This window comes from Oncorhynchus mykiss, chromosome 22 (genome assembly GCF_013265735.2).
Source record: "Oncorhynchus mykiss isolate Arlee chromosome 22, USDA_OmykA_1.1, whole genome shotgun sequence".
In the NCBI taxonomy this organism is placed as follows: domain Eukaryota; kingdom Metazoa; phylum Chordata; class Actinopteri; order Salmoniformes; family Salmonidae; genus Oncorhynchus; species Oncorhynchus mykiss.
Genome location: NC_048586.1, coordinates 47,227,172 through 47,245,609, shown reverse-complemented (window position 1 = coordinate 47,245,609; position 18,438 = coordinate 47,227,172). Strand labels below are relative to the sequence as shown.

Below are 18,438 nucleotides of genomic sequence, written 5' to 3'. Positions count from 1 at the left end.
AGGGTTTCCCCCATCAGGAGATAAACCGCCGTAGGGCCAAGAGGAAGGCTTCAGTATCCAAACTCTCCAGTAGGTCCGGGTGGACGCATCTAGTTGTCAAGCACTGGAAAAGAATGCCTCAGGTCTTCTCTACTTGACGACTTTGCTTGATCGTAAAAGGGCCTAAAGCAATCTACTCCTGTTGACCAGATGGGGGGTTTGAGGAAGCGCAAGCGAGCAGGGGTCAAATCTGCCATTTTGGGCACAGTTGCTCCAGCCGCCATCTCTGACATTCCATGCAGGCGTATTGGTGGGGGCTCCTCGTCCTCCAAATATCCAGTACTTCCGCCTCATCTCCCCATAACTCTTGATGAGGAGGTTGGTAATAGGGAGTCTGGAGTCAAGAATAATTGGATGGATAGCATCGGGATCCAAGATTCCTGCTTGGTGCAGCCTCCCTCTGACTCTGGTCACTTTGAATATTTGGTCATACTCTGAGACAAAAGAGAGAAGACGCATGTCCTTCGCCACTTCTTTACCTGCTTTCAGCGCTTTAAGCTCCTCAGGGAAGCTGACTGATTGTGCATGCTGTAGGAGTAGTGTCCCTGCAGCGAGGGAGGTGGGTATGGAAGCCACCCCATCTGAGGTCTGGGTGGCGGCGATCAGATCCTGCAGTGTTTGGGATTGTGCTAGTGCCCTTCATTATTACAGTATACTCCTCTTAGCCATTGTACAGTATAATTGTAGAAAAGGCCAATCTCAGCAACAGTCTCTGGCGTAAAGAAGGTGTGAACGCAAGGAGGGTCATTAAAGGCTGAATCCCACGACCATGTACTTAAATAGAGAAGCCGGGGAGGAAACCGGAAGGGAGGAACCCAGGAGGAAGATCTCTCTCAAGAGCAAGAACATCAAATTCCAGCCCTACTGCGCCTATTGCATAGTACATTGGTTTAGATTATTCTACTTTTCTGTACACTGGGTTAGAGGATTAAACTGTACTGTATTTGTATTTATTATGGATCCCCACCTGCCAAGGTAGCAGGTACTCTTCCTGGGGTTTATTATGGATCCCCATTAGTTCCTGCCAAGGCAGCAGCTACTCTTCCTGGGGTTTATTATGGATCCTCATTAGTTCCTGCCAAGGCAGCAGCTACTCTTCCTGGGGTTTATTATGGATCCCCATTAGTTCCTGCCAAGGTAGTAGCTACTCTTCCTGGGGTTTATTATGGATCCCCACCTGCCAAGGTATCAGCTACTCTTCCTGGGGTTTATTATGGATCCCCATTAGTTTCTGCCAAGGTAGCAGGTACTCTTCCTGGGGTTTATTATGGATCCCCATTAGTTCCTGCCAAGGTAGTAGCTACTCTTCCTGGGGTTTATTATGGATCCCCATTAGTTCCTGCCAAGGCAGCAGCTACTCTTCCTGGGGTCCGGCAAAATTAAGCCAGTTATACAATTTTAAAATCATTGCAATACATTATTTACAGAATTCACGACACACTAAGTGTGTGCCCTCAGGCCCATACTCCACTATCACATATCTATATCACAAAATCCATGTGTACGTGTGCGTATTGTCGTGGAAATCCTAATCAAGTAAGGGAGAAGAGTCTTTCAATTTCTTCAAACAATCAACCTTTAAGTATCAATTAATTATATTATTTCCAAGATGGCGTAGCAGTGCAGACGTGGTTTGTCGTCCTCTCTTTTACTTTTTGTATTTTTTCGTCTTTTTTGTATATATTTAAATTTATTTTCAATCTCTCACTATTTTAAATTAACCCTAACCCTCACTCAATGAGACATGGATCTGCTATTTCTTTTAGACCTTATAGCCAGAACCTCCATCAGAAGCTAACCAGCTAATTAGCTACTAGCTATTTAGTCATTGTTAGCCACTGCTAGTGGTCTTTACCTTCTGCACAGGCACCAACCCTTTTTTTTAGCCTGGATAATACCTAACAGCCTCGGACTGTTTTTCTCCACTATAACGCCGGATTCCTGCCGTAAACCCTGGACCATTACTCCTGATCATCACAGCTAGCTAGCTGCCACCGAGTGACCCAGCCCCTAAGCTAGCCCTGAGCCAGGCCCACCTCCCAGCCAACTCTGTGATCACCCGGCTACCCAGCCGATGCCTCCCGAACACGGCTACTCCACCGGATACTTGCCGTAAGCTCTGGACCTTTGCAACGCCTCATCGCTGCTAGCTAGCTGCTACCGAGTGGCTATAGTGGCTAATGCTCCTGCCCCGAAGCTAGCACCAGTTAGCCGTGAGCCAGGCGCATCTAGTAAACTAAATTACTACAACTACAATACCTCTTTCGTCATCTGGCCCGGCCCCTCTGTCAACACAACGCCCCGCCGTACCACCACGACTGGTCCGCAGACGTAAGTCCATCCATTGTGCCCTCAACCGGCCGTTGCCAGACATCGGAGCAGACGCTTCTAATTACCCCGGCCTGCTAACTTTAAACGCTGTGTCTCCCGCATGCTAGCGTAGTAACGAGTACGCCGCGGCTTCCCTGCTCCATCTATTGCTGTTCACTGGACCCTATGATCACTTGGCTACATAGCTGATGCCTACTGGACTGTTCATTAATCACGGTACTCCTTTCTGTTTATTCCTTGTTTATCTGTCGGCCCCAGCCGCGAACTCAGGCCCTGTGTGTAGTTAACCGACCCTCTCTGCCCATTCACTGCCATTTTACCTGTTGTTGTCTTAGCTGATTTAGCTGATGTTGTCTCACCTGTTGTTGTCTTAGCTAGCTCTCCCAATCAACACCTGTGATTACTTTATGCCTCGCTTTATGTCTCTCTGAAATGTCAATATGCCTTGTATACTGTTGTTTAGGATAGTTATCATTGTTTTAGTTCCCAGTGGAGCCCCTAGTCCCAGTCTACATGCTTCAGATTCCTCCTTTGTCCCACCCCACACATGTGGTGACCTCACTCAGTATAACCAGCATGTCCAGAGATGCAACCTCTCTTGTCATCACTCAGTGCCTGGGCTTACCTCCACTATACCCGCACCCCACCATACCCCTGTCTGCACATTATGCCCTAAATCTATTCTACCACGTCCAAAAAATCTGCTCCTTTTATTCTCTGTCCCCAACACATGAGACGACCAGTTTTGATAGCCTTTAGCCGTACCCTCATCCTACTCCTCCTCTGCTCCTCGGGTGATGTGGAGGTAAATCCAGGCCCTGTGTGTCCCCAGGTGCTCTCATTTGTTGAACCAAAAAGCCTTGGTTTCATACATGTCAACATCAGAAGCCTCCTCCCTAAGTTTGTTTTACTCACTGCTTTAGCACATTCTGCCAACCCTGATGTCCTTTCCATGTCTGAATCCTGGTTTAGGAAGGCCACCAAAAATCCTGAGATTTCCATACCCAACTACAACATTTTCATCAAGATAGAACTGCCAAAGGGGCAGGAGTTGCAATATACTGCAGAGATAGCTTGCACAGTTGCCGCCTGTTATAGACCCCCCTCAGGTCCCAGCTGTGCCCTGGTCACCATATGTGAATGGATTGCCTCTCATCTATCTTCAGAGTTTGTTCTGTTAGGTGACCTAAACTGGGATATGCTTAACACCCCGGCAGTCCTACAATCTAAGCTAGATGCCCTGAATCTCACACAAATCATCAAGGAACCCACCAGGTACAACCGTAATCTGTAAACATGGGCACCCTCATAGATATTATCCTGACCAACTTGCCCTCCAAATACACCTCTGCTGTTTTCAATCAGGATCTCAGCGATCACTGCCTCATTGCCTGTATCCCGTATGGGTCCATGGTCAAACGACCAGCCCTCATCACTGTCAAACGCTCCCTAAAACACTTCTGCGAGCAGGCCTTTCTAATCGACCTGGCCTGGGTATCCTGGAAGGATATTGACCTCATCCCGTCAGTTGAGGATGCCTAATCGTTCTTTAAAAGTAATTTCCTCACCATCTTAAATAAGCATGCACCTTTCAAGAAATGTAGAACTAAGAACAGATATAGCCCTTGGTTCACCCCAGAACTGACTGCCCTTGACCAGCACAAAAACATCCTGAGGTGGTCTACACTAGCATCGAATAGTCCCCGCAACATGCAACTGTTCAGCGAAGTCAGGAACCAACACAATCAGTATTGTAAAGCAAAGGCTAGCTTTTTCAAACAGAAATTTGCATCCAGTAGCTCTAACTCCAAAAAGTTTTGGGACACTAAAGTCCATGGAGAACAAGAGTATCTCCTCCCAGCTGTCCACTGCACTGAGGCTAGGTAACACTGCCGCCACTGATAAATCCATGATAATCGAAAATTTCAATAAGCATTTCTCTACGGCTGGCCATGCTTTCCTCCTGGCTACCCCAGCCCCGGCCAACAGCCCCCCCCCCCCCCCCCCCGCAGCTACTAGCAGAAGAATCTTAACCTAAGTGGTTGTTGGCTAAATATCAACCTACACATTCTCGCTGTTCTATAATGACTACTTCTCTAATGAATGGTTCTGTAATGACTGCTTCTATTATGAATGGTTCTATATTGACTGGTTCTTTAATGACTGGTTATATTTTGAATGGTTCTATGATGTCGGGTTCTATAATGACTGGTTCTATAATGACTGGTTCTTTAATGACTTGTTCTCTAATGACTTGTTCTCTAATGACATGTTCTGTAATCACTGGTTCTATAATGACTGCTTCTATAATGAATGGTTCTGTAATGACTGGTTCTATAAATACTGGATCTCAAATGACTGGTTCTATAATGACTGTTTCTGTAATGACTGCTTCTCTAATGAATGGTTCCATAATGAATGGTTCTATAATGACTGGTTCTATTATGAATGGTTCTATAGTGACTGGTTATTTAATGACTGGTTCTCTAATGAATGGTTGTGTAATGACTGGTTCTATAATGACGGGTTCTATAATCACTGGTTCTATAATGACTGGTTCTATAATCACTGGTTCTAAAATGACTGGTTCTATTATGAATGGTTCTATATTGACTGGTTCTTTAATGACTGGTTCTCTAATGAATGGTTCTATCATGACTGGTTCTATAATGAATGGTTCTATAATGACATGTTCTACAATGACTGGTTCTTTAATGACTGGTTCTCTAATGACTACTTCTATCATGACTGGTTCTATCATGATTGGTTCTATAATGACTGGTTCTATAATGACTGGTTTTTTAATGACTAGGTTCTATTATGAATGGTTCTATATTGACTGGTTCTTTAATGACTGGTTCTCTAATGAATGGTTGTGTAATGACTGGTTTTATAATGACTGGTTCTATAATCACTGGTTCTATAATGACTGGTTCTATAATGACTGGTTCTATTATGAATGGTTCTATAGTAACTGGTCATTTAATGACTGGTTCTCTAATGACTTGTTCTTTAATGAATGGTTCTATTATGAATGGTTCTATAATGACTGTTTCTATTATGAATGGTTCTATAGTGACTGGTTCTTTAATGACTGGTTCTCTAATGAATGGTTGTGTAATGACTGGTTCTATAATGACTGGTTCTATAATCACTGGTTCTATAATGACTGGTTCTATAATCACTGGTTCTAAAATGACTGGTTCTATTATGAATGGTTCTATATTGACTGGTTCTTTAATGACTGGTTCTCTAATGAATGGTTGTGTAATGACTGGTTCTATCATGACTGGTTCTATAATGAATGGTTCTATAATGACATGTTCTACAATGACTGGTTCTTTAAAGACTGGTTCTCTAATGACTACTTCTATCATGACTGGTTCTATCATGATTGGTTCTATAATGACTGGTTCTCTAATGAATGGTTGTGTAATGACTGGTTTTATAATGACTGGTTCTATAATCACTGGTTCTATAATGACTGGTTCTATAATGACTGGTTCTATAATGAGTTGTTCTATTATGACTGGTTCTATAATGACTTGTTCTCTAATGAATGGTTATATTTTGACTGGTTCTATTTTGACTGGTTCTTTAATGACTGTTTCTCTAATGAATGGTTGTGTAATGACTGGTTCTATAATGACTGGTTCTATAATGAGTTGTTGTATAATGACTGGTTCTATATTGACTGGTTCTGTAATGACTGGTTCTCTAATGAGTTGTTCTATAATGACTGGTTCTATATTGACTGGTTCTGTAATGACTGGTTCTCTAATGACATGTTCGCTAATGATGGGTTCTCTATTGACTGGTTCTATAATGAATGTTTGTGTAATGAATGGTTGTGTAATGACTGGTTCTATAATGAATGGTTCTATAATGACTAATTCTCTAATGAATGGTTCTGTAATGACTGGTTCTTTAATGACTGGTAATTTTTTTAATGGTTCTATAATGACGGGTTCTATAATGACTGGTTCTTTAATGACTTGTTCTCTAATGACTTGTTCTGTAATCACTGGTTCTATAATGACTGCTTCAATAATGAATGGTTCTGTAATGACTGGTTCTATAAATATTGGCTCTCAAATGACTGGTTCTATAATGACTGGTTCTGTAATGACTGGTTCTCTAATGACTGATTCTCTAATGACTGCTTCTCTAATGAATGATTCTATAGTGACTGGTTCTATAATGACTGGTTCTCTAATGACTTGTTCTTTAATGAATGGTTCTATTATGAATGGTTCTATAATGACTGTTTCTCTAATAAATGGTTGTGTAATCACTGGTTCTATAATGACTGCTTCAATAATGAATGGTTCTGTAATGACTGGTTCTATAAATATTGGCTCTCAAATGACTGGTTCTATAATGACTGGTTCTGTAATGACTGGTTCTCTAATGACTGATTCTCTAATGACTGCTTCTCTAATGAATGGTTCCATAATGAATGATTCTATAGTGACTGGTTCTATAATGACTGGTTCTCTAATGACTTGTTCTTTAATGACTGTTTCTAATATGAATGGTTCTATAGTGACTGGTTCTATAATGACTGGTTCTCTAATGACTTGTTCTTTAATGAATGGTTCTATTATGAATGGTTCAATAATGACTGGTTCTCTAATGACTTGTTCTTTAATGAATGGTTCTATTATGAATGATTCTTTAATGACTGTTTCTATTATGAATGGTTTTATAGTGACTGCTTCTCTAATGACATGTGCGCTAATGACTGGTTCTATAATGACTGGTTCTATAATGAGTTGTTCTATAATGACTGGTTCTGTAATGACTGGTTCTCTAATGAATGGTTTTATAATGACTGTTTCTATAATGAATGGTTCTATAATGACTGGTTCTATAATGAGTTGTTCTATAATGACTGGTTCTATAATGACTGGTTCTGCAATGACTGGTTCTCTAATGAATGGTTTTATAATGACTGTTTCTATAATGAATGGTTCTCTAATGACTGTTTCTATTATGAATGGTTCTATAGCGACTGGTTCTATAATGACTGTTTCTCTAATGAGTGGATGTGTAAAAACTGGTTCTCTAATGACTTGTTCTCTAATGACTGGTTCTATTATGAGTTTTTCTTTAATGAGTGGTTCTATAATGACTGGTTCTATAATGACTAGTTCTATAATGACTGTTTCTCTACTGACTAGTTCTATATTGACTGGTTCTATAATGACTGGTTCTATAATGACTGGTTCTCTAATTAATGGTTCGCGAATTATGGTTTCTATATTGACTATTTCTATAGTGACTGGCTCTTTAATGACGTGTTCTATAATGACTGGTTCTATAATGACTGGTTCTCTAATGACTGGTTCTCTAATGACTGTTTCTCTACTGACTGGTTCTATAGTGACGTGTTCTATAATGACTGGTTCTATAATGACTAGTTCTATAATGATGTGTTCTATAATGACTGGTTCTATAATGACAGTTTCTACGTTGACTGGTTCTATAATGACTGGTTCTATAATGACTAGTTCTATAATGATGTGTTCTATAATGACTGGTTCTATAATGACAGTTTCTACGTTGACTGGTTCTATAATGACTGGTTCTATATTGACTGGTTATCTAAGGAAATGTTCTCTAATGATTTGTTCTCTAATGAAATTTTCTCTAATGAAATGTTCTATAATAACCTGTTTTTTAATGAGAGTTTATCTAATGACTTGTTGTCAAATTATTTTTTTTGTACTGTTTGCCTGCCACAGTAAGGGGATCTGTAAGTGTGGTCACCAGAGGATCCACCATGTTGATGACTCTATCAAACCCGAGAACTACCTGGGAGAGACATGGGACAGACACAGACACGTACACGAGGTCCCTACTGACGCTTATGGAGACATCTGGTTCGGTGGCCTTGGACAGAAGATTGGCAAGGTATAAATATCTGAATTTCTGTCAATCCTTGTTAAGATTTATTCATTGTGTTATTTTGTGTGTTAATACATGGATGTGTCTGTCTGTCTGTCTGTCTGTCTGTCTGTGCCGTTCTGTGTCTGTCTGTCTCTCTGTCGGTCTGTCTGTTGTCTGTCTGCTGTCTGTGCCCTTCTGTGTGTGTCTGTGTGTCTGTCTGTCTTCTGTGCCGTTCTGTCTGTTCTCCAGTACGTGCGTGTCTCCTCAGACACTTCTCCAGACCTGCTGTACCAGCTGCTGACAGAACAGTGGAAGCTCCCTCCTCCCAATCTGCTCATCTCTGTCACCGGAGGGGCCAAGAACTTCTACATGAAACCTCACCTCACAGCACTGTTCCGCAGGGGCCTCATTAAAGTGGCACAGACTACAGGTACAGTACTGACCTGACTACAGGTAACAACAGACTCGCCTGACTGCCTGACTCTAAACTACAGGTACAAGATAGGTCCTGCAATATTTGATCGGAATTGTATTTAGTTTAGGCCACAGTAAGCCTCAAAGAAAATAAAAAACTTCACACTGCTCTTGCAAGTATCACTTACATGTTGACCTGTTGGCCTTATAGGTGCAGTAAGCCTGAACGTATTATCTTCCCGGTAGCAGACTTTTGGTTCTGTCTTCTGTTGGTTTTGGGTGGCGAGTGCTGTTGTGTGTAGAATGTCCCTGGTTCGAGCCCTGCTCTGGGCACACCTAGACAGAAGCTGTACTGTTGCAGAAGCTGCTTTAGTTTTTTGTCAGTACCTGTTGTCATGGCCTGTGGCCTGTTGTTGTGGTCTGTTGTTATGGCCTCTTTTAAGATCGCTGTCCCCATCTGACGTAGCATCTTTAATAAAGAGTCCTACCAGAGCCATGTCATCCACGTACTTAAAAAGGCTCACATTGTTTCCTCGGATATTAATCTCATTAGTGTAGATAGAGAACAACAGTGAAAGGACACAACCCCTGGGGGCCCCCTGTTTTCAGGGTCAGAGAGAGGACACGTCCCTGGGGGCCCCCTGTTTTCAGGGTCAGAGAGAGGACACGTCCCTGTGTTCAGGTCGGTTCATCAGAGAGAGGACACGTCCCCGGGGGGCCCCTGTGTTCAGGTCAGTTCATCAGAGAGAGGACACGTCCCCGGGGGGCCCCTGTGTTCAGGTCAGTTCATCAGAGAGAAGACACGTCCCCGGGGGGCCCCTGTGTTCAGGTCGGTTCATCAGAGAGAGGACACACCCCTGGGGGGCCCCTGTGTTCAGGTCAGTTCATCAGAGAGAGGACACACCCTCTGTGGGCTGTCAGTTATAAAGTCCTTGATCCAACCTGCCAGGCCTCCGTTGACATTCAGGTCTAGTAGTCGTTTCAGCAGTGTGTGGATTTGCATTGTATTGAAAGCTGAATAAAATGTGATGATATGATTTAGCACGTTGAAGGTGACTAGCCACCATGTTCACCAAGGTCAGGGTAGCATCCCGAGTCCCCCTCTGTGCCTTATAGGCCAACTGTAATGGGTCCAGATGATCTGCTATGGACAGGGTGAGGTGCTTACTAACAGATCACATATGTCACAGGCCGCCTCATAGCCTGTGGCAAAAATGAGGGGACACGAACAACAGGTATAGGCCAATCAAAAAGGTTATTTGTTATAAACCAAAAACTATTGACTTTAAACAAAAAAAAAGGTGTGAAAGTATCATAATGTAGGGTATATGTAAAGTGCAGGGATGCGTGAATCTGTGTGTGTGAATGACTGAGTGAAAACTATGTAAAACTACAAAGGAACAGACAAAACAGGATCATACCTGGAGGAGCAGAGAGAGAGAGACAAGAGTGTTGAGTGAAGCAGTTTAAATACCCTGAGCCCAGGTGGCTCCAATCACTAACGACCCTCCTCTGGGAACCGCCCCTGCACTGCAGAGGGGCCGTGACACCCCCCTCCTTAAAATGAGGGTCCCACCCTCAACCCAAATTCCAGCCCAACATATTCAAAACAATCCAAAGTTCCCCAAAAAGAAGAAGAAAAAAAGGATACCAGTCCCGGCTCCTAGCAGTAGCCCCGTGTCCCCCAGCTGACTGTCCGCCCCTCAAACTCGGCAGCCCTGTTACCTGGGGAGCAATTTAAGAGGAAAGAGGCGCAGACAGCCCATAGGGGTCAGCAGAGAGAAGATACAAACTAGGTTAAAGGAGCACGGGAAAGAGCATCAGCAATGATATTATCCTTACCACTAATGTGTCTAATATCAAGGTTGAATGGTTGCAAGAACAAAGCCCAACGCATCAGGCGCTGGTTGGGATTTTGCAAGGACCTCAGAAAAATAAGTAGGTTGTGGTCAGTGAACACAGTTAAAGGGGTCAAACCAGAACCAACAGACCTCGAAGTGCTGTAATGCCCAAATAAGACCTAAAGCCTCCTTTTCAATTACAGAATAGTTTTTCTGATAATTATTATATTTCCAGGAGAAGAAACTGACTGGACACTCAACATAGTTATCATTCTCCTGTAGAAGCACAGCCCCAGCACCGATTTGACTGGCGTCTACCTGCAATTTGAAAGGTTTCCCAAAATTTGGTGCTGCCAACACAGGTGCCAAACACAAGAGCCATAAAACCTCTTATGGATAGGGAGACGCTAGCGTCTCAACTAGCCAATAGCTGGGGGAAATGCAGAGCGCCAGATTCAAATAAAATGCTATAAAATTCAAACTTTCATTAAATCACACATGTAAGATACTCAATTAAAGCTACACTCGTTGTGAATCCAGCCAACATGTCAGATTTTAAAAATGCTTTTCGGCGAAAGCATAAGAAGCTATTATCTGATAGCATGCACCATCTGCACTAGCAGTAAACAAATGAACTAGCATAGCAGGCGCTAAACAAAATGCTGAAATAAAATATAAAACATGCATTACCTTTGACGCACTTGTTTTGTTGGCACTATATGTCCAATATATCTCCCATAAACATCAGAATTGGTACTTTTGTTTGATTAATTCCGTCCATATATATAGAAAATGTCCATTTATAAAGCGCGTTTGATCCAGAAAAAAACAGCTTACAAAAACGCAACGTCACTACAAAATATTTCAAAAGTTGCCTATAAACTTTGCCAAAATATTTCAAACTACTTTTGTAATCGATCAAATTGTAGACGGGGCAATCTGTATTCAATACAGGAAAGAAAAGAAACCAGCACTGCTTTTCACGTAGCAAATCACAAAAGTGTCCCCAGTTCCGAGTTGGCCTACTTCTACTACTTCATAGCACAAAGGAATAACCTCAACCATATTCCAAAGACTGGCGACATCCAGTGGAAGCGGTAGGAACTGAAAATAGGTTCCTATTAAATACTCAATGGCAAAGACAATATAGGGAACAGAGAGGGGCAAAAAATAAAATAAATTCTGAACAGTTAGTCCTCTGGGTTTTGCCTGCTACATAAGTTCTGTAATACTCACAGACATGATTCAAACAGTTTTATCAACTTCAGAGTGTTTTCTATCCAAATCTATGAATAATATGCATATCTTATATTCTTGGCATGAGTAGCAGGAAGTTGAAATTGGGCATGCTATTTATCCAAAAGTGAAAATTCTGTCCCCTAGCTTTAAGAGGTTTTAACTGCATCAAATGCCTCTTGACACTGGGTGGACCAGATACATTCAGCCTTGGCCTTCAACAGATTGGTCAGGGGGGGACACTACTACCGAAAAGTTTACAGAAAACACGGTAGTACCCTGCCATTCCCAGGAAGCGCATCAGTTCTTTCTTTGTGGAGGGCTGTGGGAACTGCTTCACAGCCTGGACCTTGGCTTCCACGGGACAGACAAAACCCTGACCAACAACCTTGCCTAGGTATGTGACTGTAGCTTTGGCAAACTCACATTTTGCCAAATTGATAGTCAACCTGGCCAACACCAGTCTTTCGAACAGGGCTTGCATTCTACAAACATGCTCCTCCCGATGACCACGTCGTCCAAATACACGACATAACCTTCCAGACCTGAGACCACCCGATTCATTAGCCTCTGGAAGGTGGCTGGAGCATTCCGCAAGCCGAAAGGCATCACTGTATAAGAGAACAAACCAGATGGAGTTATAAAGGCAGCAATCTCACAAGCTCTTTTGGTAAGGGGTACTTGCCAATATCCCTTTAAAATATCAAATTTGCTAACATACTTTGCTGACCCAATTTGATCAATACAGTCCTCCATCCTAGGAAGAGGGTAAAGGTCTGCTTTAGTAACTTTTCTATAATCAGTGCAAGGTCTGAAAGTGGAATCAGACTTTTTGACCAAAAGACCAGGTGAAGCCCAATTTGAACAACATGGCTCCGCAATACCATTGTCCAACATATACTGCACCTCTGTTTCCAGGTTCAATCTTTTCTCCTCAGATACACAATAAAATCTCTGTTTGATAGAATTAGCATCTCCGATGTCTATATCATGCTCGATTAAGTGGGTTTGCGATAGAGCGTCAGAAAACAAAACAGGGTAGTTTCTAATAAGAGCAACCAATTCCTCACGTTTCTCAGAGTCTAAATGATCTACCAAAACCCCAAGGTTTTGCAAAGCCTGGGAGTTTTTCAACCGACCTTGTAAGACCTCATCCGAAACCCTAACTTCCTCCTCTTCTCCCCCCTCCACCAAATTAAAGCCACAAGATGCAGTGACTGGAGCAGCAGTCAACGCTGACCTCACCGCTGGAGTGCCTTCTACTTTGCTTAGATCCCGGGAGTGATAACATTTTAACAGGCTCACATGGCATAATTTAGAGGACTTCCTATGACTAGGGGTTTCAAGAAGATAGTTCAAATCTGACACTTTACACAACACAGTGAAAGGACCACAGTATTTTGCCTGAAAATATGAACTTACAAGAGGCAGAAGAGCAAGTACCCGATCACCGGACGAAACTCACGCAGCTCAGCTTGTCCGTCATATTTCAGTTTCAGAGACTTAACTTTACGTTCATTCATGTATGTAGCAACCTGGTCAGACACAGAATTTTTTAACTGTTCTAACACAATCATATTAGACAGACCCTCAAAAGTACTAACTTCAGAAGCTGTACACCAACGATTAAATGCAGAAGTCAAATCACGAACAAACTAAGAATAGGTTTGTGAATCTATCTTTTTCCTGTAACGAAAACGTTGACAATATGCCTCTGGCACAAGCTCGTAGACCTTCCGAACTGCTGATTTAACTTTAGCAAAAACTTTACTGTCAGCTACAGTCAGTGCTGCAAAAGCCTCACTTGCTTTACCTGTAAGTACACATTGCTACAACATAGTCATGTCCAAATCTGACCAAGCTCTAGCTTCTGCAATATGCTCAAATAAAGCAAAGTATGTGTCTGGATCTGACTCATCAAATTTAGGCAACAAACGAAGATTCTGTGAAACATCAAACTGTAGTAGTCCTTCTGGTCTATTAGCATTTCTCAATCTCGCATTTGCAACAGCTCCCTCTGCTGCTCAAAAGTTAATGAAGGGCTAGACTGAAAACTTGCACCCTGACTACTAGCAGACTGACCCCAAAAAACACCCATTTCCCTAAGACCCTGCTTTAATCTAGTTTTAACAGTCTAGTCCTGGTCTTCGTGCAGTCACATGTGGTGGGGTGTTATGCTCACAAAACCAGTGGCGTGGAAAAGACAACCAGAAACAGGCGGCTCCCCCCATAACCACGGAGGTGCTCCCGAGCCGATGTAGGGGAAAAGGGAAAGGGATGCTCTACCCACGTTCACTGCCACCTAAAACAATAACACCACGAGCCTCCTATTGATACTCGCTGATAAGCCTGAACAGGAGAGGACTCCCACCTGAACAAAACCCAGAAAACCCCAGAGTGAATTGCTAACCAAATTTAGCTACCAAGCTAACTGAACCAAAAGAACACATGGCTCTCAACGCTCTCTTCAACAATATTGGCCAAACCAAAACATCCCCTCAAACAAAAAAATGTGGCAATCTGAATTAAACTAACCCAAGTTAACTACAAAACAATAATCAAATAAGCCAAATTACAAACAAACAAATCATATCAATAATAAGACAAAGACAATCTAGACAAAACCTTAACCAACTATAACAAAATGTTAAAGTAAACTAAAATACTAAAGTAAGACTAAAGTACAATTAACTTTAACTTACGGATGAGCCCCCACTTGTCACAGGCCGGCTCATAGCCTGTGGCAAAAATGAGGGGACACGAACAGGTATAGGCCAATCAAATAGGTTCTTTATTATAAACCAAAAACTATTGACTTTAAACAAAGAAAAAGGTGTGAAAGGTGTGAAAGTGTGAAAGTATCATAATGTAGGGTGTATGTAAAGTGCAGGGATGCGTGAATCTGCTGAGTGAAAACTACGTAAAACTACAAAGGAACAAACAAAACAGGATCATACCTGGAGGAGCAGAGAGAGAGAGATTAGTGAAGCAGTTTAAATACCCTGAGCCCAGGTGGCACCAATCACTAACGACCCTGCACTGCAGAGGGGCCGTGACACATACCATAGGTCATGATAACAGATCACAGGTCATGACCACAGACCACAGGCCATGACAACAGACCATAGGCCATGTCATTGTCTGTGGTCTGTTCTCATGGCATGTGGTCTGTTGTTATGGCCCGTGGCCTGTGTTCTGTTGTCATGGCCTGTGGTCTGTTGTCATGGTCTGTGTTCTGTTGTCATGGCCTGTGGTCTGCTGTCGTGGCCTGTGGTCTAAGGGGTTTTGTCGTGGTCTGTGGTCTACTGCCATTGCCTGTGGTCTGTTGTCATGGCCTGTGGTCTGTTGTCATGGTCTTTGGTTTGTTGTCATGGCCTGTGGCATGTGGTCTGTTGTCATGGCCTGTGGTCTGTTGTTATGGCTTGTGGTCTGTTGTCATGTCCTGTAGCCTGTGGTCTATTGTCGTGGCCTGTGGTCTGTTGTCATGGTATGTGGTCTGTTGTCATGGCCTGTGGTGTGTGGTCTGTTGTCATGGTCTGTGGTCTGTTGTCATGGCCTGTGATCTGTGGTCTGTTGTCATGGCCTCTTGTCTGTTGTCATGGTCTGTGGTCTGTTGTCGTGGCCTCTTGTCTAATGGCATGGTCTATGGTCTGTTGTCATGGCCTCTTGTCTGTTGTCATTGTCTGTGGTCTGTTTTCATGGCCTCTTGTCTGTTGTCATGGCAGGTGGTCTTTTGTCACAACCTGTGGTCTTTGGTTTGTTGTCATGGCCTGCGGTCTGTTTTCATGGCCTGTGGTCTGTTGTCATTGTCTTTGGTCTGTTGTCATTGCCTGTGTTCTGTTGTCATGGTCTGTGGTCTGTTGTCTTGGCCTCTTGTCTGTTGTCATATTCTGTGGTCTGTTTTCATGTCCTGTGGTCTGTTTTCATGGCCTGTGGTCTGTTTTCATGTCCTGGGGTCTGTTTTCATGTCCTGTGGTCTGTTTTCATGTCCTGTGGTCTGTTTTCATGTCCTGTGGTCTGTTTTCATGTCCTGTGGTCTGTTGTCATGGCCTGTGGCCTGTTTTCATGTCCTGGGGTCTGTTTTCATGTCCTGTGGTCTGTTTTCATGTCCTGTGGTCTGTTTTCATGGCCTGTGGTCTATGGTTTGTTGTCATGTCCTGTGGTCTGTTGTCATGGCCTGTGGCCTGTGGTCTGTTGTCATGGTCTGTGTTCTGTTGTCATGGTCTGGGTTCTGTTGTCATGGTCTGTGTTCTGTTGTCATGGTCTGTGTTCTGTTGACATGGTCTGTGTTCTGTTGTCATGGTCTGTGTTCTGTTGTCAGGGTCTGTGTTCTGTTGTTATGGCCTGTTGCCTGTGTTCTGTTTTCATGGTCTGTGGTGTGTTGTCATGGCCTGTGGTTTGTTGTCATGGTCTGTGGTTTGTTGTCATGGCCTGTGGTCTGTTGTCATTGCCTGTGGTCTGTTGTCATTGTCTGTGGTCTTTGGTTTGTTGTCATGATATATGGTCTGTTTTCATGTGTGGTGTGTTGTCATGGCCTGTGTTCTGTTGTCATGGCCTGTGTTCTGTTGTCATGGTCTGTGGTTTGTTGTCATGGCCTGTGGTCTGTTGTCATTGCCTGTGGTCTGTTGTCATTGTCTGTGGTCTTTGGTTTGTTGTCATGTCCTGTGGTCTGCGGTCTGTTGTCATGGCCTGTGGCCTGTGGTCTGTGGTCTGTGGTCTGTGGTCTGTTGTCATGGCCTGTGTTCTGTTGTCATGATCTTTGTTTGTTGTCATGGCCTGTGGCCTGTGTTCTGTTGTCATGGCCTGTAGTCTGTTGTCATTGTCTGTGGTCCTTGGTCTGTTGTCATGGCCTGTGGTCCTTGGTCTGTTGTCATGGCCTGTGGCCTGTGGTCTGTTGTCATGGCCTGTTGTCTGTTGTAATGGCTTGTGGTCTGTTGTCATGGCCTGTAGCCGGTGGTCTATTGTTGTGGCCTGTGGTCTGTTGTCATGGCCTGTGGTTTGTTGTCATGGCCTGTGGTCTGTTGTCTGTTGTCATGGCCTGTGGTCTGTTGTCTGTTGTCATGGCCTGTGCTATGTTGTCATTGTCTTTGGTATGTTGTCTGTTGTCATGGTCTCTGGTCTATTGTCATGTCCTGTGGTCTGTTGTCATGTCCTGTGGTCTGTGGTCTGTTGTCATGGCCTGTGGTCTGCTGTCATGGCCTGTGGTCTGTTGTTATGGCCTGTGGCCTGTGTTCTGTTGTCATGGTCTGTGGTTTGTTGTCATGGCCTGTGGTCTGTTGTCATGGCCTGTGGTCTGTTGTCATTGTCTGTGGTCTTTGGTTTGTTGTCATGTCCTGTGGTCTGTGGTCTGTGGTCAGTTGTCATGGCCTGTGGTCTGTTGTCATGGCCTGTGGCCTGTGGTCTGTTGTCATGGCCTGTTGTCTGTTGTAATGGCTTGTGGTCTGTTGTCATGGCCTGTAGCCGGCGGTCTATTGTTGTGGCCTGTGATCTGTTGTCATGGTCTGTGGTTTGTTGTCATGGCCTGTGGCATGTGTTCTGTCTGTTGTCTGTTGTCGTGGCCTGTAGTCTGTTGTCATAGCCTGTGGTCTGTTGTCATTGTCTGTGGTCTTTGGTTTGTTGTCATGTCCTGTGGTCTGTTGTCATGGCCTCTTGTCTGTTGTCATGGTCTGTGATCTGTTGTCATGGCCTCTTGTCTGTTGTCATGGCCTGTGGTCTGTTGTCATGGCCTCTTGTTTCTGGTCTATTGTCATGTCCTGTGGTCTGTTGTCATTGTCTTTGGTATGTTGTCTGTTGTCAAGGCCTGTGCTCTGTTGTCATTGTCTTTGGTATGTTGTCTGTTGTCATGGCCTGTGGCCTGTGTTCTGTTGTCATGGTCTGTGGTTTGTTTTCATTGCGTGTGGCATGTGGTCTGTTTTCATGGCCTCTTGACTGTTGTCATGGTCTGTGATCTGTTGTCATGGCCTCTTGTCTGTTGTCATGGCCTGTGGTCTGTTGTCATTGTCTTTGGTATGTTGTCTGTTGTCAAGGCCTGTGCTCTTTTGTCATTGTCTTTGGTATGTTGTCTGTTGTCATGGTCTCTGGTCTATTGTCATGTCCTGTGGTCTGTTCTCATGTCCTGTGGTCTGTGGTCTATTGTCATGCCCTGTTGTCTGCTGTCATGGCCTTTGGTCTGTTGTCGTGGCCTGTGCTCTGTTGTTATGGCCTGTGACCTGTGTTTTGTTGTCATGGCCTGTTGCCATGTTCTGTGGTCTGTTGTCATGGTATGTGGTCTGTTGTCATGTCCTGTGGCGTGTGGTATGTGGTCTGTTGTCATGGTCTTTGGCATGTGTTCTGTTGTCATGGTCTGTTGTCTGTTGTCGTGGCCTGTAGTCTGTTGTCATAGCCTGTGGTCTGTTGTCATTGTCTGTGGTCTTTGGTTTGTTGTCATGTCCTGTGGTCTGTGGTCTGTGGTCTGTGGTCTGTTGTCATGGCCCGTGGTCTGTGGTCTGTTGTCATGGTCTGTTGCCTGTGGTCTGTTGTCTTGGCCTGTTGTCTGTTGTAATGGCTTGTGGTCTGTTGTCATAGCCTGTAGCCAGCGGTCTATTGTTGTGGCCTGTGGTCTGTTGTCATGGTCTGTGATTTGTTGTCATGGCCTGTGGCATGTGGTCTGTTTTCATAGCCTCTTGTCTGTTATCATGGTCTATGG

General features: G+C 43.7%; 1 protein-coding gene across 3 annotated transcripts in view; it reads left to right on the top strand.

Moving 5' to 3' along the window:
- The window catches only part of trpm2 (transient receptor potential cation channel, subfamily M, member 2), a 90,064-nt gene that overhangs the window by 14,857 nt on the left and 56,769 nt on the right, over positions 1 to 18,438 (top strand). For all 3 annotated transcript variants that reach the window (XM_036959447.1, XM_036959448.1, XM_036959449.1), the window contains exons 2-3: positions 8,118 to 8,286; positions 8,512 to 8,692. In XM_036959447.1, coding sequence (XP_036815342.1) covers positions 8,118 to 8,286; positions 8,512 to 8,692 — 350 coding nt within the window. The remainder of the gene's footprint in view (positions 1 to 8,117; positions 8,287 to 8,511; positions 8,693 to 18,438) is intronic.